This window comes from Puma concolor, chromosome B2, assembly GCF_028749965.1.
Source record: "Puma concolor isolate L17-30 chromosome B2, mPumCon1.1.hap2, whole genome shotgun sequence".
Lineage (NCBI taxonomy): Eukaryota > Metazoa > Chordata > Mammalia > Carnivora > Felidae > Puma > Puma concolor.
Genome location: NC_141671.1, coordinates 36,733,734 through 36,758,067, shown reverse-complemented (window position 1 = coordinate 36,758,067; position 24,334 = coordinate 36,733,734). Strand labels below are relative to the sequence as shown.

Below are 24,334 nucleotides of genomic sequence, written 5' to 3'. Positions count from 1 at the left end.
AGGGAATTGTAGTCTGAAAAAGCCCCTAGACTGAAAATCACTATTTTAAAGGACCAACAAGATTTTATTTCTAGATAATTTGGTTTCTTCTTTTCTGAGCACAACCCAAAGAAACTGCAAGGGAAAGCTAAAAGTGAGAACGTTAACACTCTGTCAACCAACATTTAACGAGAACAGAACAAATGGAGGAAGAGGAGGAGCCGACAGAAGACTCTGCTCTAGCTCCTCACCAGCTCCAGAGGGAGATCCTCCATAGGGAATGTCAAAAAAATGTCTTCCTTTCAGAAAATCTCATGTCAATATCCCAGAGAGCCACAATTACTCATGTGACAAGCACTTACTAGATGTTTGTTATCTGCCCCAGCTTCAGAGCATCCTTTCTCTAACAGAGGATCTAGTATCCTAATACTCTCCTCATGTCCTCTGTATAATCTGGCCTCACAGAGTTTACAAGGGATCAATGGCTCATCAGTCATGAGGCATCACTTCTCCCATGGGGATATGGAACTAGAAGACAACAAGCAGCCAGGGAGGCCTGGAGTGGGGCTGCCTTGGTGGAATCAGCATACTACGCTGCCACAAGACAGACAGGTTTCCCTCCCTGAATTTGTGATAAGAGCAACCCTTGTCCAGGAGAAAAATAGCCCTACCACAGTGTCAGAACTCTGACAATTACAGGCTTGCCAGTCCTGGTTCCCAGATCCTTAGTTTGGTCCTTTTCAAAATTCCCATGCACTGGGGATTAAAGCAGTTTTCAGTTGGTAAGGAAGGTTGGTATTTGAACTAAGAATTTCCTCTAACCCCTACACTGCAGACCAGTGAAGCCACTGATGGCTCTGGCACATATTCCCCTAAATCGGTACTCAGGGCCTTCTGTCGGTCTCTGGAGAAAACCTCAAAGCTGCACTCCCTGTGGAAACTGAGCCTAGTGCCATCGAGTGCAACAGGGAGGCTGCTTCAGTTTACTGTGTAAGCTCCTAGGTTTACCAAAAAGGCAGACAGGCACCCTCTTTAGCCTTTGGAGGGAAAAGGGTGTGTGATATAATTTAATGTGCATAATTAACTCTGTGTGAGGGGAGCCAGAGGTGAACTCAGGACATAGGGCTCTTCTTTCCCTTTCTAGTACTACATGAAGCCATCTACTGTGCTTGCACTTGTGAGAAGAAACCCAATCATTGGTTTGGGGGAAGAAAGTACGTGGGTGTCCCCACCCTGACACAGACCCAAGCCAAAGGTTGACCTTGGTTAAATCTGGGTCCTAGGTCACTGCTCCTCTCAGAAAGGGAAGAAAAAAGAAAACCGAAGGCATCTACGACGCCTCGGCAGACACTTCTTGGGTCTTCACTGTCCTCATGCTGCTCCAGCACCATGTAGATATTCTGTCATGTATGGGCCACCAGGGGGGCACTGCTATGAACATGTCACTGCTTCTCAGGCCTGTGCTTTGTTTGTGCTGAAGCCTCTGCTTGGAAAGCTACAGCCCTGGGAACCTCTAAGACTCAGTTCAAATGACACTACTTCCATGCGGCTTTCTACTGTACCTCTACCTGCCCAGGCCAAACTGTCTGCTCCTCTGCAGTGTCCTAGCACCCTCGTGGGGAAATTGTCACACTACCGACCTGCCTTTCTGCCTCCTCCATAGACTGAGTGCTGTGAGAACTGAGACGATGCCTTATGTATCTCTTTATCTTGGTATGGAGGTACTGTTCCTGTAAAAGTTGATGAAGTAAAAAGTGAGGAGAAGAACAACAGGACTCTGCCAGAATCAAGCGGCTCCTGGGAGGTAAAAGATCTATGAGAGCTCAGACTGGCCACAAAATCTATTAGCACACAGCTGTCAGAACAGTGGAAAACATCCTGGTTCCAAAGAACCACCTGAGGGCTGTCCCACTCTCCCACAGGTCACAAAGCCTTCCTTCGGCAGAACAGGCTCAAGCATACTTCCTGCTCAGCACCCGCTTTGCCTGGCTCTGCAACAGGCTTGCTGCCTCCACTCTGGCTGACCAGCTGAGGTCCAGTTTCACACCACAGCTGCTTGCACATCAGCATCAGATTCCTGGCCCTACTCAAAGTGGCTGACATCTGTGGAAGGGCTAGAAGAAAAGAAAGCAGTGGACAGAAGATCCTACTCTTAGCAGTGTAGCTGTTAGGGCTTCTGTTCCTCTGGACTTAGAGAAAGGTATATCCAAACCCATAACATATGAATATGGGTTATCAATGGCCAGGTGGTGGGAAGCACGTGTAAAGGCAGTGAGCTTCTTGGTTGTCTTCTCTGCTCAGCCTTTTTGTGCAGCCAACTGACTTCATGGCACTTTGGCTCTGGTGACTTCCCAGAAGGTAGTGCTGTGCTGGATTCTTAGAGGTACTGAACATGATAACCAGATCCACCCTGCTTCTATGCTCTGTCGTCATTGGCCAATAACCAACCAATCCTTCCTCCTATCCATTGGTTTCCTTGTGCCCGGCCTCAGGACACAACTTTTGCCACAAGGATATTCGAGTCTCAAGCGGAGAGGCTCTATAACCCCCAATACAGCAAGCTCCAAGCATGAGGAGATCACTCGTTTGAATGAACAGATATTCACCAAGGAAGAATGGTTCATTAGGGGAACTCACCCACCCCCACTTCCCCAATCTCTTTATCCCAATTCTTTCCAACTAGGAGACTAGTTGGTAAACATATTAGGATCCCCAAAGATTAAATTTATCTCTCTAGTTTAACATTACGTCCACTTTGTGTAATTAAGCTGTGACTTATTATAAAACCTGTATGTGTTTTCTTCAAGCATTCTCCAATTTGTGAATCTCTGTTTACCTCCTATTTATAACTGATAGTGTACCCAACCCAAGGTTTTTCCAACACTTGGACAGCAATTGAACTGTCTTGAACAACAGCACCATCTAGTTATCAGCACAACAAACCATCTGACCTTGTGTTTTCTACGCACATCCATATACTTAAGCCTCCCCCTTCCCCACTGCTCAAATACATGCACTCATTCTCCCTCAACTCTTAATCACATACTCATTACCTTTAACTCTCTTTATTTTTTCCCATTTTTCCCTCCTCTTCTTTGGCCTAAGAATCATTTATCTGACTCTCTTACCCAGCCAAAAAAATCTGCTTAAGTTTGTAAGTCTTTTGTTGAGGGGACTCACCTTCTTGTTCACACTGACTCACCTTTTCGTTCCCTAATGAGGACAATTCGTCGTTCTTTCACTTCTGAGCTCAGATTATCTACCATCTTATTAATGCAATTGTCCAGAACCAGGGAGTGGGTTTGGGATTTGATGTCCTTCCGACAAATGGGACATTCTACCTTTCGCTTCATCCATTCACTGATACAGTAGGAGCAGAAACTGTGGGCACAGTTCAAGGTGACAGCCTACAATGGGAATGTGAACACACATAACAGAACCGTCATGCTTACTTTCCCAGGGCAGTTGTGATCTCAATACTAAGACAGGAGTTCATTCCCAAGGCCAAATGGAAATTTAACAATAATCCCACCTACAGGGCTTATGGAGGGTATCAGAGTCATTCCTGGGGATGAGAAATTTCAAGGTTTAAGTTAGATGATTCATTTTCTTTCTCAAAGGTAAGTTCGTAGACACAGGCTGATTTGTCTATCTTGTTCCACCAATTCAGATGACACTGTCAACGCAGATTAGCTACCTTGCAAACAAATGTCACTGGACACAAGTAGGACTAGGAAGCGAGTGAATATACAAATACACCACTAATTCCCTCATGGAAAATAAATATATATCCTGCTAATGGTGAATCAGAACTTCAATTTTAATATACGAAGGGAAGCACATTCTAAATACTCAGTACATAGAATGGTAGGAGGCACATCTCTACTCAAAAGAAACTTAAAAAAGTAAAATATATGTAAAAAATGACTAAAAAGTGTGGGGAGAAAGGAACCAAGATAATAGAAAAAATGTAATGGGTTCACTGACAGTGACTGAACTCTTAAGTAAATAAACCTGTCAGAAGAGGGAAAGCAGAAGGAGTAATTCCAATGGTCAGATTTCTTCTAGGGTCCTTTTCACTTCTAAAAATATAAACCATCCTCTTCAATAGTCTTGTTTGGGTACATCTCCTAAGATACAAGTTTTTCTGAGGCTCAAAAGTCTTCATTCCTGCTTTTAGGATGGCAGCGGAAAATAACAGAAATTATGCAGTTTTCAAATGCTAAGTTGAGCACGGAAAGCCAACTAGGAGATATTTTGTTAACTGTATGAGATAAAGCCTCACAAATAGGACTAAAAACCTGTCTGATTAAAGTAAAACCTCTTTCCAATGCTGACTTTAAGAGGTGACCGTAGAAAAAGTCAGGCAGTGTGCTGTAAACAAAGCACAGGTCAGGTGGTCTCTTAGATGTCTGTGCAGGTGCCCTAGGTTGGCTAACTCATCTCCAATCCCAACCCCACTTTCCTTGCCTTCCTCTAGCAGAATCCTGTCAAAGCAACACGGAGTTTCTCCAAACTAGGGAATCAAATGACTAGAAACTATGGAGGGAAATTATGACCTGAAGTCAAATTGGATCCAGAGCAAAAGAAACAGATCTGCTTGAGAGGGATTTCTCGGGAGGCTAATAGGCTCAACCTCCCAAAAGACTACCAGAAAGAAGGAACGAGTGTGTGCATGCATTTTCCTTTTTAACGAAATCCGAAAAGCACAGTCATTTAACAAAACTTGAGTTTAAGATCAGTGTAAGATGAACTAGTCACAAATGGTAGAATTTGTGAAAAATAAGGTCTATGCAAAAATATGACAGGATAACAAATGGTAACCTAGGAGATGTTTCATTTTCATAGGGAGCCTCAGAGTCCCTGAAATATGTTCCACTTGGCTGCTGAATTCCCCAAGTGACCACACATCAGTGACATTTACCACCCTGTTAAAGGCTGCACTATACGCCCACTCTCAGAACTGCGTCCATTCAGAGTAAAGAAAGAGAAGCTTTAGTGAGCAGTTTTACCGATACTTCAAAAATCTAATGCCATGTGGCCCTGTTTTCTCTGAACAGCAAAGAAATAAAGGCTTCACTGCAGCTAAAAATAGTGATTGTACCAAATAAACACTCAACACCACATGAAATAAGAAAAAGGATCAGTGAAGGTAAAGATGACTACAAAAACAAATGAGACATGGCCATCTCTAGAGGTCACTTTGAAGTCAAATAACTACAATAGGTTCCTAGAATAAAAATCTCTTCAGAATGTTTCCCTATAACAGAACTGGCGTAGCCAAGGCTCTATTGAGGGTTGAGAGATCAAGAAGACATAAGCCACTGCTGATAATTACCTCAATGAAGTATTCTGAGCAAATAATACATTGGAGCTCATTCTCCAGCACATCATTCACGTGGCTAAGAACTTCCTCCTTCTGTGCTTGCACCTTCTCCTTCTCCTCCTGCAAAGACACATAACCCCACCTGTCATGTGGATGACCCAACAAGAATGCAAAACAGGACAGGGAACAGGGTTAATTGTCTGAAATAGGATTCAAGATTCTAAATTAAAAATTCAACCTGGCACAGTGTCTTGAGAATAAAAACCCTTTCTCTAAGGGTGACTGTTCCTCAGAACGGCTTTCTAATATAGGGCATGGTCTTCCTTTCTTTCCTCTCTCCGCTTTTTCTGTATTTGCACCGTAGCTTCTGTCTCCTTTCCCAGAGCTAACCAAATGAGAAAAACTGAAGGCAGCGTACTAACACCAGCAGCCACCCAAAACCAGAATGAGGCATTAAGTATCCTATAATTAACAGCAGTTTAGAGGTGATATAAAATCATCCCAAGCAACCAAAGACTCACTAGACATGAAAGAAAACAATCCATAGGGGCAGGAAGGCTGAATTAGTTTATAAGGTCCCCTGTGTTCCTTGCAGCTGCCTCTTCTATAAAATAAGGATAATACTTCTACTCCCTGGAGACAGGAGGCTGAGAGATGGCCTCTTCAAGTACCTTCAGGATCCAAACTCTATGATGCTTGCCACCTCCTACTCCTGCAGAGGTCTGCAGTCCAATTTCCCTGTGCTTTCCCCAAGAGGTCAGACCACTTGTAGACATACATTTTGGAGAGGACCCTAGGTGTGCTCTCTTGAAGACATTTGTTTAAATTAGCTCTCATCCCTAAAACTGAAAGTGCCAGGAGCCCCTGAGGGGAAAGAAAAGCTATTTAGGGCATATTTGAGTGGCTAATTTTTCATCTTTTATTGTCCCTTCTAATCAAAGCAAAGACTATAACACTGCTTAGGGCAGTGAAGAGAGTATGCATGTACCCATTTTCATTAAAGTCCAGTTCCCTGAAAACCTACAAATTGCTAGGTTTAAAAAGATATGGTGGCTTTTTGGAAGTTAAGAAAGGTACTATATGATTTAAACCAAGGATAAGGATAACAAACCAAATGAAAACTGAGTCTTCTCCTTTCTGTATTCTGCTGCAGGTCTGTCTGTGGGGAAGGGTGGGCTGAGAGATACAGACAGTCTTGGACATCAATTTCAGGTCAGAGGTTCCAAACTGGTGGCCTGTGGACTAGATCTACCTGGCAGATTTGTTTAGTTTGGCCCTCAGGTATTAAAAAACAAAATAGAATAAAATTGAACTTATTGCTAATATTTGAAAATTGGGATAGTTCACACAAACATTTGGATTTCTATCTTCTGTGGAAAAGTCAAAGGATCTGACAACACTGAGCTTGCATTTCTGGACAGCAACAAGTGGCTCAGCAAAGAAGGGCTGCCTCTTCGGGGTGGGGTTGGGGAGGGGTGGCAAGTGCCCCTTTCTGGTGTGTCTCTGTCCCTGCAGCTTCCTACTGTGATCTTTTTTTTTTTTTTTAATTAAAAAAATTTTTTTAATGTTTATTTATTTTTGACACAGAGAGAGACAGAGAGACAGAGCATGAGCGGGGAAGGGGCAGAAAGAGAGGGACACACAGAATCCAAAGCAGGCTCCAGGCTCTGAGCTGCCAGCACAGACCCAACACAGGGCTCGAACTCACAGACCGCGAGATCATGACCTGAGCCAAAGTCAGATGCTCAACCGACTGAGCCACCCAGGCACCCCTTCCTACTGTGATCTTGTATCCAGGCCACTTCACTCACTTCTATTACCACTCTAACCCTGGGGGGCACCTGAGTTTATAACCCCTAATTTAAGCATTCCACTGATTTGATGTGAGAAATAATTACCTAAATGCATCAGGATGAACTGTGTTTTGACTACACTACCCCTTAGCTTGTGTCAGTGGACTACTCTGAAGGAGCATCTACCACAGCCAATGGACTAGACTGCAGGACATGAGTCTCATTCCCAGCATTTCACTTCTTAATGAGGGAAGGAAAAAAATATTGTCTTAGAGGCAGACCCTTCCATAGGCCTGAATCATTTTACAGATTATTTCCCCTAAGGCAGGGAACAGCCATAATCTCTCTCTTTATGCACCACAGCAACCCTTGCACCGTTGGAAATGCTGAGTTGCATGTATTGACCAAATTCTAAACCTTTATCTTCTTTCTAGTACCTTGGTCTGTTCCAATTCTTTGTTCTTGGCTTGAATAATTGCTTCAAAGTCCTTCTTGCTGCGGTTTAGCTCTTCCATTAGAGCCCGATGCTGCAGAAACATAGCAGATATGTATTCAAAATGGGCTACACTGCATATTTCCTTTTCTCCATACATGAGCCTGCTCCTTCCATCAGTAGCCTTGGTTCAAGGGGCCAAGGGATTGGCAATTTCAAGATAGCCTTTGTTCCTTCAGGACATCCCACTTACCTGCTGCTTTTTTTTAGAGATGGGGGGTAGGTAGGGAGGAAGGTCATCAAATCCATTAACCCCTCTGAAAATAACCCAACCTCAATGGCCATCCAAATCAACTAAGGAACTTTACACTGCCTTCCAGATTCTGTAGGTTTGGCTGGGGGCTCAGGAATGTGCATTTTTTCTAAAGCCACCCGAGTGATTCTAGGAACTCAGGAACTCAAGAACAAGTAAGTAAATCTGAGGCTACCCAGCAATGGGAGTGGCTTTTAATAATCAGGGAGAAATGGGATTTGTAGATCATCATTTTCATTGAAATAAAAAAGACCTTTAACCTATTTATTCTACAAATCACATACTACATACTTGTGAGGCAGTACTGCCTGAACCCTGCCTATGTCTTCTGGAAGCTGACAGTTCATTTATTGTGACTTACTGCCTACAATGCATGTCAAGAGATTCCACATCTATGAGAATTTCTGAGCACCCTCACGCTTAAGTATAGCTTACACTTTAAATCTCACCTCCAATCCTTTTTTAAAGAAGGTGGAATAAAGGTAAGTATTTCTGAAAAGATATCACTCAAGAAACAAATTGTAAAATGTGTGGTCTCCCAAAAAAAGTTATATCAGATGGCCTGGGTATTCATCTTGACCACTGATTAGATGTATGTGCCTAACTTTCTCATCTATAAAATGGGAAAACAGGTGCCCCCTCCTACATCAGTGTTGATAAGAAAATAACAGATATGAAAGCATTCAGAAGTTTTAAAAATTGCCTAATAAGTAAAAAAGAATTGTCACAGAGGGACCAACAAGGTGGACCAAGAAACAACCACTGTTTCAGTTGAGAAAGTGGTATGTCCCCCAGGCATGTTGTTAAAAACCATGACCTAAAAGTTTCCCATTTTAGGCTAATGAATGGAGACTGGCCAAGCACCTCATGCTAAATATTTTCCTGTCTCTGGGGAAAGGGTGAGGAGTCGTGGGTACAAGGTACTCAATGATCAGTTGGCGATTTCCAAGCAGCAGAACCTTACTCTTTTCCAGCCAATTTCAAAACGGTATCTCAATACAATTTAATAAAGCTCTAAATGAGAAATATACCTACCTTCCCACCCTAGAAAATAAATAAGCTTAGAAAATAAAATTCAAAAAGACTGAATAAATTTTCATCTAATTCTTTTCAAGACTATTTGTGCACCCCTCAAGGAAATCAAGGCAGACATCCCCACAAAGATTACAATAATACAGGGCTGTTGGCACTCTATGAAGGTTGTGAAGTAGATATGCAATAAAAGACCATAAGGATAAATTCATCTAAACAAATTCTAATGCAATTGATCAAGGAGATTTGAACCATCTCACTAACCTCCTGACAAAACTTGCATTAAACTACTAATCATAAACACATAAAGTTTAGAAGATAAAGTGGGTTTAAAAGATGCAAAAGAGCTTGTAAAAAAATAATCAGATGATAGTCAAGTTACATGAAATAAATTACAAGCAACCTTTTAGGGGAACTTTATTCCTGTGAGCCTTGCCCTTTCAGTAAATCGGTATGTTCTGCTGACTGTTAAACTACATTCTCAACCTGACCTAAAACGCTTAATTGGAACATTCTTGAATGGTTTCTGGATGGCTTCAGCTCAGGAACAGTGAGGTAATAAAGGCCCTTGCAGGCTCTGGTGGCCAAGTCATAGCTTGAAATTCCCCTCTGCTGCCCTCACCTTTCTGGAAGTGCAGACACTTCCCCAGAGAGCCTCCTAATTGCTACAGGCTCAGTTCCATCTTCACTAGAGCAACTTCTGCTCAGATGAAGATGTACGTTTTCATGCTGAGGTCTGGCATGTCTGTGAGGCCAAATCTCCGACCTGATGGTATGAGCAGCTGTTGTCTGCAGACTGGAGATGCCACAGAGGTGTGTGCTAAGCAGAAGAGGCAGCCAGTGGCCATGTGAGGTCTGGCTGCCCCCCACTCCCCAGCCCACTATAATCTCAGTACAGTGGCAAGAGGTAAGTTACCTCCTGTAGAGCCTGGGCCAGCTGTTGCTTCAGGTCCTCTTCTCCTTGTTCCTTCTCCAAATCCTGCAAAGCCAAAAACAAAATGGAAAATTTCCCTGCAGGGATGGGGGGGAAAAGAAACAAAATCTAGCAACAAGCAGAGCAGACTGGCTCCTGAGAGCATCTGGAAACGATAGGGGGCAGGGAGCAGGTGGAAAACCTCCCGTTTCACTTCAGGCTCTTGGCAGGAAGGGATCTGAGCAGAGTTAACTGCTCAAACACTGCACACCTGAGGGCTCTCACCTTCAAGCTGTCACTCAGGTTGTTCTGGAGAGAAACCCTGGGGTAATACTCCAAGTGTCCTTCACTGGCTAATGTCATGACCCCCAGAAAGATGTAAACTGAGAGATTCTAAGCCACCAAATATCTAAACTCGGGATATAATCCCCCAGGTTGACACTCACAAGCTCCACCATGTTTCTTCACTCAATTCTGGCCACGCTGTCTCTTAGTGTGAATATCTCTTCTAGACTGCTTCTCTTCCTTGCCTGAGCTTATGCTGTTTTCTCTGTCAGCCCCCTGTGATGTGGATGTCTTCCACATCATCATTGCCCTACATTCAGCACCTTCTACAAGAACCTTTCCCTCGTTAAGAACTGCCTACCCATTTAATATGCCAACTGGAAATTGTTCTCTAGGGGCGCCTGGGTGGCTTGGTTGGTTAAGCATCCGACTTCGGCTCAGGTCATGATCTCACGCTCCGTGAGTTCGAGCCCCGTGTCGGGCTCTGTGCTGACCGCTCAGAGCCTGGAGCCTGTTTCAGATTCTGTGTCTCCCTCTCTCTCTGCCCCTCCCCTGTTCATGCTCTGTCTCTTGTCTCAAAAATAAATAAACGCTAAAAAAAAAAAAAAAAAAGTTAAAAAAAAGAAATTGTTCTCTAATTTAAATATATTAACTTAAAACTGTTCTGATTATTATATTTCTTAATGGCAAGAACCATTTATTAAGCCTCTTAATAACCACCTGATGTCTAAGCATACTGCCATAGGTGCTAAAAAAAAAATCTGTGTGAAGTAGTAGGAGAAGAATAAATCCCTAGGGCTTGGTGGCAAAGGGAAATGCAGCTAATAAACAAAGGACTAGATACATTTCACCATGAGCCATTTCTATATGACCCTCTAATACCCACAGAAATTCTCTAAGCCAGTCCTTTTTGCCTTTCTCTACCATTCTGATATAGAAAAAGATTTTATAACTATATCCTGAAGCATACCCAGAGCAGCCACAAATATTAATTAATAATAACTCTTGTTTCTGAACACATTAGCCTTTAAAGAGGCTTCTGCTCTGGTGAAGGTGTCATACACTAAATATGTAGAGATAAGCCTCCCTCTATTAGCTTCAAGAACTAGTCCAGGCTGGGTAAGGGAAGCAACAAGGTACACATAAACAAGCAATGAATATCCTGAGAAAGACCTATTTAATCCATGGCCTTTGCTAATGCTACCAGTTCAAGTGGAAAGCAGAGATTAGAATGAAATTTTTAAATTGTTCCAAATTTAGTCAACACTACTGGTTGTTCCTCGCCCTGAGCAAAGTAAACAAAACAGAAAAGCTTATTCACTTCAATCCTGATTGGTCCTTTTTATTTCTAAGTCAACAATGGGGAATTCTTGACATTCAATATTACCTGAGCAACGAGATGGGAGTAAAATGTATGCTTCTAGCCAGATTGGAAGTGACATTTTCAGCAGGACCAGAAATCAGCTCTAGCCTAGAGGCTTTGTGCAAGAGCTTGTCATCTAAGCAAATGACTCAGGGATGGGGACACATTTGGTCTTACCTTGATACAGCTAAGACAATCATTCTGCCTCCCCGCTAAAGGCACTGTGGAAAGTGGCTTACCACTCAACCCAACAACTGAGTCACAGTATACTTGTCCCCTCCAATGCTAGTTGCTCAGGATAGAAACAAAAACATTTTCTGCCTTTCTAGGCTCCCACTTCCTAGGTTAGCTAGAGTTAACTAACCATCAGAGCTAGTAAGTTGCCAGGTACAACAAGGGCAGAGTAACCACCTGACTCATAGCTGCCTTGAGGCTAACTGGTTTGGCTTTGACACACCAAAGAAAGATAATTCCTAGGGACAACTACTGGTTTAGTTGGAGTGTACTGTGGTTCTGTGGCATCCTGACCTTCATCCAACCCCTCTCTGAATCTGCCTCAGTTCTCAGGTGCCTCAGCTTTATATCCTGAGATCAATTGCATCCTGGCTGGCTCTCCCAGCCCCCTTCAGCCAACACAGCACCCAAACTCTGGCTCTTGGTCATCGTGCTGAAGCGTTAACCCTGCACTCAACTCCCTTCTCCCATCTAAGTCTTCTTCTCCCATTCTACCTCCTGTTCCTGGCACTCAGCATGTGGTCCCTGACCCAGAAACAGAGAGCTATGGCCAGAGGCCCACCAAAGGCCTACCCACCCCTGAGGAGCACTGGTGTCCCTTCCTCCTATGTCATACCTGGAGATGCTGTTCCTCTTCCTGGAAAGTCTTCTCTAGCTGTTCCACTCTGGCCTGTTGCTGGGCCTGCTCTGCACATAGCTGGGACTGTAAGTCCTGCAGCTCCTGCTCCATTTTTACGATTTTCTTTGAGTTCCCTTTTTGGGTCTGTTTTTTCACATTCAGTACAGCTACCTGTTTTTCCTGCATTTGTGTTTTCAGCTTCAGAATCCTGGACATGGTCACCCTGAACAGTGCTAAGCTGCTGTGAGATGCTGAAGGGTTTGAGGCTTTCTGCTTCTTATGATGAAGCTCTATGACTTTTGTGGAGCCAGGGTAAACATGAACCTCTGTGGCCTTCTCACTTGGCTCAAGAGAAGTCAACTTAGGATCCAAATATTCAGAGGGCTGACTGGCCACTTCACCTTTCCCATGAGACTTCACTGGTTGACCAGATTCACAAGATACTTTACTTATTTTGGATTTCAAATTTGAGGGGCCTTCAGCTCCAGGGCCCTCTAATTCATCCAAACTAAATTTCCTTTTAGTTCTCAATCCCTTATTTTTTCCCGTCATCTGGTCATTCTTTGGGGCAAGACAAGGATACATCCTGTCCCACTCTTCTTCAGTAACTTCATATTCATACTCTGCATTCTCCTTATTTTCCAGAGGTACCCCAAGCTGGATGTGGTCTCCCTTATGGATAGAATAGACATTTAAAGGTTCTAGACGTTGTCTGTTCAGCCAAACACCATTCAGACTCTAGAGAAAGGGAAATAAAGACAAAATAAGCTTCATGATTTTCCTCCTCTTAATGGAACGTTTCTCCTGATGCTACAAAAACTTCTGCCTTTTCAGAAGGAAAACCCCTGAGAACAAACAGAAAAGGTTGATAAACCATCACCCTTAGAAATAGCATTCCTGAAACAGCTTTGGCTTTTTACCTATATTTCACATCCATGCCTCCACAGAGAACTGCCTGTGTAACAGGCAGGAATTACCTTATTACTGGCAGATGAATTACTCAAATAAATGCAGCAGCATTAAAAGAAACTGCAACTGAATAGCTCCTATTGACCTAAACTGGGGGCAATGGCCCAAGACTGGAAAAATGGCTATTAGTGAAGGAAGTAGTATCTAATGATGAGGTTCAAAAGATAGGCTTAGCCAGGAAAATCACACAAGCACTGTCTCTAAATGTGGTCCCTGAACCCACTGGTGAATGAGCAAAGCATTTCCCAGCACACATACATAAACCTAAAAAGAGTGTATCAATACCTTGTACTGGGGTCAACCTGCAGGTGGGATCTGACCCAATTAATAGCACCAAAGGTCCAGGGGGTAATACAGCACAGTGGTTAAGAGCTGGAGCTTTGGCTCAGACAGACTTGAGTTCATAGCCCAAATGCACCACCTTGGGTTTATTAGTTGCATGGCCTTCAGCAATTTACTTAACCTCTGTATCTCAGTTTTACCTGTAAAATAGGGATAGTACAGTTCCTAACTCATACTGTTCTGTGAAGAATGAAATAATACATGTAAAACACTAAGCACAGTGACTCACATATAATAAATGCTCAATATATATTTACTTTAATGACTTAAATTAAGCCATAGTGTAGGGGTTAAGAGCATGGACCCAGGAGTCGGACTGCCTGGATTTATAATCTGGCTCCATCACTTAATAGCTGTGTAACTTTGGGTGACTTTCTTAACCTCTCCATGCTCCAGTTATCACATCTATAAAATGGAGGATAATAATAGTCTCTCCCTCATGGAGTCTGTGTGGATTTAATGAGATGACATATGTAATGTACTCAGAAAAGTGCCTGGCACATGGTAAGTATTATATAAGTGTTCACTACTATTATTATGTTCTGGCTCAATTGACTTATCAACAGTTATTTCAATTCTATGCTCAGCATCTTGCAAGGTAAATATACTGAGCACAAAAGTAGAAGATATGAAAACAACTTTTAGCAGCTGACTATGGAAAGGAAAACATGAGGGCACACATAAGTAAATGTGGGATTACACAGCACAGCCTATAAATGCAAAGGAGTATCATATAGAGCTGGGCTAGGGAAGAGATGCTAAACAGAGATGACGCATTCTAAAACAGACTTGAAACAAATGTAGGATTTAAAGTTTAAAGAGACAAGTGGGAGTGTGCCTGGTTGGCTTGGTCAGAAGAGCATGTGACTCTTGATTTTGGGGCATGAGTTCAAGCCCCATGCTGGGGGTAGAGATCACTTAAATAAATAAACTTGGATGGAAGGAAGGGAGGGAGGGAGGGAAGGAGGGAGGAAGGAAAGAGAAAAAAGAAAAGAGACAAGTGGGCATTTTAACCCGAAGGAAGGAAGGAAGGAAGGAAGGAAGGAAGGAAGGAAGGAAGGAGGAAAGAAAGAAAGAAGGAAAGAAAGAGGAAGGGAAGAAAGAGGAGAGGGAAGAGAAGGAAAGAGACAAGTGGACAATTTAACCCATAATAAGAACGTATCTTTGGGACACAGCCCAGAGATGAAGGTCACATATGAACTGGGACTAAGACTATATTCAAGTTGGTAACAATAGCTACCTCCTCACGGCTAGAAAAAATACCTGATCAGCCCAAATATCAGGGATGGGAGGCTTGACCACAAGCCACAAAGGATGAAGAATAGAGATTGGATCTCAGCTCTGGATTGGTTTTAGGCCCTTGTTTCTGGTTTTGTGTTATCTGGCCAGAGTGGGGAGAGGGAGAGAAAGACGAGCATAGATACATACAGAAAGACTGGCTTTAACTCACTGCCTTGGCCCTAACCTGGCTTATCTGACCAACCTTCTCCCAACTTTTCTACTCATATTCAGCCTGAGAAATTATGGAGAGTGATCAGTTCTGATTCGTGAAACAACATATGCAGGAACAAAAAGGAGGGGGAGGGAGGCCAAAAGAATGTATTTGAGAACAGTTCTATAGCAGAATAGTCAATTATAGATTATACATAGGAAAAAGGTTTCAGGAAAAGTAGTATGACACAGAAGGCCACCTATTGCCAAGGTATAGACATTTAAGAAGAATCTCAAAGACAAAGAGAAGGTTAAGAAGGCTATAGAAGCAACCTAAGACTAGAGTGAACAAAACCCTAAAAAGCTAGGGTGAACTTTCAAGACATATTGCAACCCTCTGCGAGATCCTCTGCAGTAACCTGCCTCCTTGAGAGCCCTTTGAGATCTGGAAAATAAACTCTCAAAATTTTCCCATCACTTTTTATCCCTGGATCCCTCTGTTTATCCATTCATCACTCCTTGGTGACATCTAGTGGTATACTTTGGACCACAGCCCCAACTCAGGTCTGTTCACAGGGCGACGGTAGAAAAGGATGAAATTACCACGGCTGTATAAGAACAATCATGTACTGCCCAGGATATGATCTCAAATGCAACAGCTTAAATAAATCAAACTGGGGCACTTGGGTGGCTGTCAGTTGACCATCCAACTTCAGCTCAGGTCACGATCTCCCTGGTTTGTGAGTTCAAGCCCCGTCTCGGGCTCTGTGCTAACAGCTCAGAGCCTGGAGCCTGCTTCAGATTCTGTGTCTCCCCGTCTCTCTCTGCCCCTCCCCCACTCGCACTCTGCCCCTCTCTTAAGAATAAACATTTAAATATATCTATCTCAAACTGTGTTTAAGCCTTTTTTTTTTTTAAATGTTCATTTTTGAGAGAGATAGAGTGTGAGAAGGGGAGAAGCAGAGACAGAAGGAGACACAGAATCTGAAGTAGGCTCCAGGCTCTCACCTGTCAGCAGAGTCCAATGCGGGGCTTGAATCCACAAACCATGAGATCATGGCCTGAGCCAAGGTTAAACGCTTAAGCAACTGTGCCACCCAGACGCCGCCAAGCCTTTCTTGATAGTTTTCACAATCACCAGTTTGAGCACTGTCAGCAGCAGCAAAGTGATAACCAAAGAAAAGCCTGCCCAGTGACTCTCAGCCATCAATGGGAAAAAAGTGGGATCACCTGCATCCCCTTCAACACCAATTACTTCACTTGATGCTCAATCTCTGTCCAGCATTTTTAATCCCTTTGAGTGGAAACCCAAAGCCAACGGGCAATGTTTTCATGCAGTTCATCAAATGATTTATGTAACCCAGTGGTTCTCAACCCTGATGTACAGTGAAATCACCTGAAAATGTTTACAAGAAATAGTGACTGGGTTAAATGGTCTGAGATGGGGACTAGACATCAGAATTTTAAAAATCCAGTTTATATACAAACAGAATATGCAATTTGTATCAAGACACAGTGCCCCTTTGCAGTTGACCCTTCCCTCATTCCCAGGCAACTACTCATCTATTCTCTGCCCTACATAGGTTTGCCTTTTCCAGAATGTTGTATAAATGGAACCACACCAGTATGTATCCTTTTGAATCTGGCTTCTTTCACCTAGCATAATGACTTTAAGATTTATCTACTTTGTTGCATTAACAGCAGTTTGACATTTTTACTGCTGAATACAGTAATGCTGAATACATCCTAGGTCATGGGTGTTACCAGTTTGTTTATCCAGTCCCTAGTTGTTTCTTCCAGTTTCTGGTGACTATGAATAAAGCCACAAGAACATTCACATACAAGTTTCTGTAAGAACATAAGTTTTTATTAATTTGGGACAGGAAAAGGAATGTTGGATAAGTACATGTTTAACTGGAAGAAACTGACAAACTGGTTTTCAAAGTGCTGATATCATTTTGTATTCTCACTTGCAATGGTTAAGAGTTCCAGTTACTCTGCATCCTTACCAGCACTTGGCATTAGAAACTCTTCACTAAAATGTAACATACAAACATAAAAGTGCACAAATCATAAATATATAACTAGATGAATAATCACAAAGTGAACATCTCAGTGTAACTACCACAAGGTTAAAAAAAAAAAAAATTACACATTCTCAGCATCCCAGAGACCCCCTGGGCTTCCTTCTAGTCACTAAGCCCCTCCCCCTCCATACATAAGGGGACTGTCAGCCTGGCTTGATGTCACATATTAGTTTTGCCTGGTTTTGACAATTATATAAATGGCATCATATAATATGTATTCTTTTGTGTCTGTCTTCTCTAACTCAATATTGTTTGTGACATTTATCCATGCTGCTGGATATAGTGGTAGCTCATTCACATTCATTCTAGTATAGTGTTTCATTTTAAGATTCTACTGTTGATAAACACTTGGGTTGTTTCCTTGGGAGTGAAAATATTGTGAGATTGTGTGTGTGTGTGTGTGTGTGTGTGTGTGTGTGTGTGTGTATGCAACTTTAATAAATAATGCCAAATAATTTTCCAAATTTGTTACGCCAATCTATACCTCTACCAAAAGACAACTTGACAATACCTGGCATCATCAGTATTTAATTTTAGCCACTCTGGTGGATATGTAGTGGTATTCCGCTGTGGTTTTAATTTGCATTTCCCTTATCATTAATGAGGCTGAACAACTTCTCATGAACACTGAACATTTGGATATAATCTTTTGTGAAGTGTCTGGCTCTTGCCCATTTTAAAAACTGGATTATCTTTCTTTTTCTTATTGATTTGGAGTTATGTACATATTCAAATATAAAGTCCTTCATTGGTTATGTGCAGCAAATATCTTCCACTCTGAGTTTGCCTTTCACTTCCTTAATGGTGTCTTTTGATGAATGGAAGTTCTCCATTTTAATATGATACCACGAGTACGTTTTAAAAGAACCCCAGGTAAGCACAAAAACTGGAAACAGGGTTGACAATCACTGCTCCAGCTGCTGGAAGACCAGAAGTTGAACTGTCCCAAGCAACAAGGTGTGTTCACGGACAGTATAATTCACCAGAGACATGAAATGCCATAGTGTACAGAAGCATGAAGGTGGGACTCCCCAGGAAGCAGATGAATAACAACACGATAGGAGGAGAAAGGTTCAAACTCCATGCCCAAATCTCTAGGACTGAAGGCAAGAAAACCCACCAAGGCATTTCAGATGGACCCTCAAACAACCAATTTTCTGAAACAGCTGGATATGAATACCTACAATGAGCCATCTGAAGAGCTTTCCAACTGAAATGCACACAACTACAATATTTTGTGTGCAGAGTCAGCAGTCCTCCACAGTTTTTCTTTTTTTTAAGCCAATTTAAACTAAAATTGCATTTGTTGCAATTTTTGTATCTGTACTTAAGCTTTCATTTTCTGGCCACTCCAGCATATAAGAGAGACCATTTAATGAAGAGAGAATGCAGTTCTGAGTTTTGAATTCTTAGAAGTATCTACCTCTTGAAAAGACTTGGCAAATGACTTCAAATATGACCATAACAATAACATCCTGCACGTGAAATTCAAATCCTTCATCAGAAGAAGAGGACTGCCGAGGCATGGTGCCAGAAAAAAGCCACAAAGGAAAGGAGCGTTTGTTAAGGAAAAAAAAATGTGGGGGGAGTGCTTTTACCTGTAAGAGTAGTTGCTCCATCAAAACACTTGACTCACAGCTTCTCTTAAAAATCAGTTACCTCACAAATGGAATCAAAGCTAAGAGGCTTAAACCAGAAAAGGCTTGGAAGAATCAGGAGCCTACCTTTCCTCTGTATTATCTGTCTGAGACCTCAGAGAGGAATCTCATGGTAACAACAGCCCTGGAAGAAAACATACACAGCTAACACTGGAGAGCAGCCCAGAAGCACAGTCATGATCTGTCGCTGGCATGGGCCACCTCTGTCCCTGAAGCTAATGTTCAAGGAACAGTAAAAATCAGTCAGTTGGTGGCTTCCCAACCTTTCAAAATCTGCTATCCCATAAATGGTGTATACCCATACTACACATCATCAAAGAGAAGAGCACCGGAGAACTTACCTCTATAATACTGTAATCCCATTTCTCAGATAGCCAACTCTGATAAGGAAAATGTCTTTTCCTAAAGTGGTTCGATATAAGCTATTGCAGGGGCTTTAAAACCTGACGTCTATGACTTAGATATGTATAATTAATTTTTTAAAATCATGCAACCAGTACAGGTTTCCCCTGCTATCCAAAAGGAGAGTGCTCCCATGAAGCCCTTCTTCATAAGCCGCTGGTGCAAAGTAAAGATGCAACTACTGTTAACTTATATGGGAAGATATTTTTATTGTTCTCAGACACATAATATAGCCTCTTTTAGGCTTTTCTGATACCTTAGGACATCACCTGCTAATGGAAACACAAAATAAATCAAGATTAAAACACTGATGCTCACAGACACAGTTCAAAACTATGGAACCTTGGGCGCTTGGGCGGCTCAGTCAGTTAAACACCCAACTCTTGGTTTCAGCTCAGGTCAGGATCTCGAGGTTTGTGCAATTGAGCACCATGTCAGCCTCTGCGCTGACAGCACAGAGCCTACTTGCGATTCTCTCTCTCCCTCTCTCTGCCCCTCCTCCGCTCATGCACAAGTTCTCTCTCTCTCAAAATAAATAAACTAAAAACAAAAAAACAAAACAAAAAAACCCCCACAACTATGGCACCGTGAAGCTGAGATGCTGAGTGTAGCTCCCTGTGAAAGAGCTCCCCGGTGCCACCCTCAATGCTCTGGTGCTTGCTGCCTCTATAACAGCTCGCTGCAAAACAAATGCTAAGCACTATTTTTGCCTTATTTTGTAAAAGTGAAAATCCTCTTCTGATTTCTTTTAGTTAGCAAATACAGGTACCAATGTAGGTCTCTTGTAAAAGCAAAATGTAGGATAGATAATGTGAACTTTCCAAAAGCAGGACAAATCTGTATAGCAAATCACTGCATACCTCCTTGGTGTTTGACAACAGGACATAGTAGAGACTTATTTGAGTTCCAGCCCTGGTTCATTCATTCACTTCAACAGTCAGTTAGAAGGCCCCTGGGCAAGTCAATTTATCTCCCTGGGCCTCAGATTCATCTGTTCCCAGAAGAGATTAACCTTGATCATCTCTAAGGCCCCCTTTCAGTGCCAATTTCTATTCTGCTCATAATGTCTTGCCAAGAGTGCCAAACCAATTTACTTAGCACTTACACTCTCTTCTTCAATATAGTGCCAACTCAACTTAATTCTAGTCAGGAAGGTACTTTCTCAACAGCTTAAATCTAGCAGTTTTAAGCATGCAAAATGAGGCAGGCCTGCAGGATACCTGTGAGACTGTGAATTATAATAAGAAATATACATTTGGCCTTTATCCCTGTTTCTAAGCACAGAGCTCCTAAAAACTCTTGGAATTTCCTAAGTGGTGAGACGGAAAGGCGTCTTTTGTTATGCTAATGAGGCAACTTTGGGACCATCCCAGGTCACCTAAGGATGGGGGTCTAATTGCTAGGGGAACCAACTAAGTACCGGAGGGTTGAAACTTTCAGTCCCACCCCTCAACTTCCTGGGAAGGGAGAGGGACTGGTCGTTGAAGTGATTACCAACAGCCAATGATTTAATCAATCATGCTGTGTTATAGAGCTTCCACAAAAACTCAAAAGGATGGGTTCGGGGAGCTTCTGGGTTGGTGACTATATGGAGGTGTTGAGGGAGTGGAATACCCATATAGGACATGAAAGCCTTGTGCCCTTTCCTGTATACCTTGCCCTACACATCTCCTCTGTCTGGATGTTCATCTGAATTCCTTACCATATCCTTTCATAATAAACTGGTAAACTTAAGTAAATGTTTCCCTGAGTTCTGTGAGCCACTCTAGCTAACTAATCAAATCCAAAGGGGAAGGAGGTCATTAGAACCAGTTGGTTCCAGTTGGTTAGAAGTACAAGTAAACAACTTGGACTTGTGACTGGCATCTGAAGTCCAAGGAAGGGGTCCCTGAAGCCTCCAATCTACAGCTGTTGGTCAGGAGCATAGGGGTTAACCCATGGAATCTGATGCTATCAGAACTGAGTTGAATAGTAAGTAGGACTCCAAGCTGGTGTCCCAAGCACTGCTTGGTGGTGTGAGGGTAACTGCACCCACCTCAGAATTGGTCTCAGAACCATTTAATACCCTTCTTTCTAACAGGTGTCTTTACACTCCTTTCAACCAGAGCAATGTAAGATGGCATCTGAAGACATTTCATACTTCCTAATTTTTAGCTATCAACATGAGAATTTCTCTCACGGCACAATCTCTATTTTCACCATATCCCTGAGTGCTTGTATATCTATCTGCACATTAGGCACTTCCTAATTGCTGGGCTTTACACACTATTTCACCTCCCTTAGTATTCACACCAGACCAGTGATTTTCAAAGGTATTCAAAGGAAATCTTCCTCAAAACATGAATATGTAAAACAGATTAAAAAGGGGGTGGGAAGTATTTGCTCTGATTGAAAGGAATAGGGAAGGGAAGGAGCTAAGTCCAGTCAGCTCAGCTCCCTCCTCCTCCCAGTGCTCTGAACCATAGGTGTACTCCAGAATATTCATCAGATTTCCAAGGTCTCTGGACCTATGACTCACAAAGGCCAATTCCCCCAGTAACTTAGTCTAGTTTCTGGAGCAGGACCTACTGCTCCAATTCAGGTATTCCCTTCAAAGTAAAATACTTTCATTCAAGTCATTAGAAATTATTTTGGTATAATCTAATCCCTGGCAGCATACAGAAATGTCTGTCTCCAAAGAAGAAAACTGGGTGGCTGGGGAGAAGATATTACTTTTGAGCCTTTTAACTTTGTATCATGTACTACCTATGCCAAAAAAAAAAAAAAAAAAAAAGGAATTTAAAAATAAACAAAAATTTAGTAAAGTCAACAGGCATCTATGTATTCCTGTACCTTGTTGTCCATAATTGTCCACTGGCCCTCGACATTCTGCTTCAAAACACAGTGGTTTCGGGAAATCATCAGAGGGCAGATTTTTGATACCAGTTGGTATGTGACACCAAATCCTCGCCCTATAGTCACCTAGGAAGACAACAATGTAAGAGACATAATCAGTCATTCTGCTGAACAGGGAGGTCCTTTACAATCTTGTCAACCAGCAATACGCACATGTCCTGACTTATGAAACCAGACTCTCATGAAACCCAATCTCATCAGCAATCTCCTTCAGCTACCATGGGAGCCACCAGGTAGAAAAAAGCAAGTTCTGACATGAAGAAACAGCTGAATGAAGTTAATCATGGAATGTCAGGGTTGGGAGGACCCTGAAATGTCATGAGATGGAGGAAAACCTTTCCACACACCCCAATCAATTAGTCTTAAGCACTGCCAATAACTATAACATCTATACAAGACCGCTGCTCCAATTTTTTAATGGTCCTGACTTGGCATCCTTCTCCCTATAAATTCCATCCTTTGGCCCTGGCTCTGCCCTGAGCACCATGAAAAAATCTCCCATCCTCCTTCCACTTGACAGCTATAAAGTATCTACCTAGTCTTTTCTTGGCCCTATGTTCCCAGTTACTTCAACCTAACTCCCATGGCATATGTTTGAGCCTCTTTGCTATCCTAATAGATCTGTGAAGAGACTCCTGGTTTATTTTTATTCCTGGATGCCATATTAAAAAAATAATTTTTGTAACACAGTCAAATGCAAGTATCACTTTCCCAGTTCTAGATATTATCACTGGAGCATATAAATTGCATTAGCTTTCACGGCAGATCTATCACACTGCCAATGTATCCTCAGGCTTAGGAATGATTAAATTTCTTGGTCTAACCCTCCCCCAAGAATTGCTATGCTAAGTCATGTCTCTTCTGTCCTATACTTGACTAGTTGGTAAATTTGGATTCGAGTGCAGGACCTTACATTGATTCCTATTAAATTCCATCTTGTTAGTTCAGCCTATCACATGAGCTTGTCAAGACCTTTCTGAATTTTTTTTTTTAAATTTTTTTTTTCCAACGTTTATTTATTTTTGGGACAGAGAGAGACAGAGCATGAACGGGGGAGGGGCAGAGAGAGAGGGAGACACAGAATCGGAAACAGGCTCCAGGCTCTGAGCCATCAGCCCAGAGCCTGACGCGGGGCTCGAACTCACGGACCGCGAGATCGTGACCTGGCTGAAGTCGGACGCTTAACCGACTGCACCACCCAGGCGCCCCATCCTTTCTGAATTTTTAATCTGCCATCAGACATACTCAATATCCCTTCCAGCTTTGACTCATCTACCAAACTGATATGAGACCCTCTCTACATTCATTTAGGGCACAGATAAAAATATTGAAACATGGGGCGCCTGGGTGGCGCAGTCGGTTAAGCGTCCGACTTCAGCCAGGTCACGATCTCGCGGTCCGTGAGTTCGAGCCCCGCGTCAGGCTCTGGGCTGATGGCTCAGAGCCTGGAGCCTGTTTCCGATTCTGTGTCTCCCTCTCTCTCTGCCCCTCCCCCGTTCATGCTCTGTCTCTCTCTGTCCCAAAAATAAATAAACGTTGAAAAAAAAAATTAAAAAAAAAAAAAATATATATATATATCGAAACAGGATGTAGCCAAAGGCAAAGCTCCCAGGAAAGCCTAGTAAACATTATACCAAACAATCTGGGTATACCTTTAACCAGTTGTAATTCACCAAGAGTCTTTGCATCAAGTTCATATTTTCTATCTTATCCATGAGAAGACATCATGAGAGCCTCTGGAAAAGGTTGCAAAGAAGCCTCAATTCCCATCCATCACACTTTCCTGATAGACCAGTTTAGTTTATAATAACTCTGTCAAGGAAGAAAATGAAATTCTCCCGAGATTTAGATGTTAGAATCCCCTGCTTATTCTTCTTGGTGCACAAGCCACCTCTTTAATGACCCATACCACAACCATAGCTGAGAACATTAAGCCAAATGGTCTGTGGTTTGGTATAAGCTACCCATTTTGCTCCTTTTGAAAATCTTTCAGAATCATGCCTGTCCTCCTCAGTCCCTCAAGGACCACCATGACTCTCCTTGCCCCAATCTATTCTTCCCCTCAAACTCTCATCTCAGTAACTGACACCACCATCCAAGCAATTGCTTAGCCCAAAACCAAGGAGCCATCTTTGATTCTTCTCTGTCCCTCATCCTGACATTAAAATCATCAGCAAATTCTGCTGGTTGTAATTCAAATATATCCTAAATCTGTTCATTTCTCTCTATGGCCAATACCTTGGTCCAAACAACCCGACCT

The 24,334-nt window shown here is 42.4% G+C and overlaps 1 protein-coding gene across 2 annotated transcripts in view; it reads right to left on the bottom strand.

Moving 5' to 3' along the window:
• The window catches only part of RNF8 (ring finger protein 8), a 33,270-nt gene that overhangs the window by 4,505 nt on the left and 4,431 nt on the right, over window positions 1–24,334 (bottom strand). The window contains exons 2-7 of one of the 2 annotated variants that reach the window (XM_025925220.2): window positions 22,012–22,140; window positions 12,288–13,028; window positions 9,793–9,855; window positions 7,536–7,625; window positions 5,318–5,425; window positions 3,182–3,386 (exon numbers count right to left, since the gene is read on the bottom strand). In XM_025925220.2, coding sequence (XP_025781005.1) covers window positions 3,182–3,386; window positions 5,318–5,425; window positions 7,536–7,625; window positions 9,793–9,855; window positions 12,288–13,028; window positions 22,012–22,140 — 1,336 coding nt within the window. The remainder of the gene's footprint in view (window positions 1–3,181; window positions 3,387–5,317; window positions 5,426–7,535; window positions 7,626–9,792; window positions 9,856–12,287; window positions 13,029–22,011; window positions 22,141–24,334) is intronic. The other variant, XM_086706733.1, reaches the window with a different exon arrangement.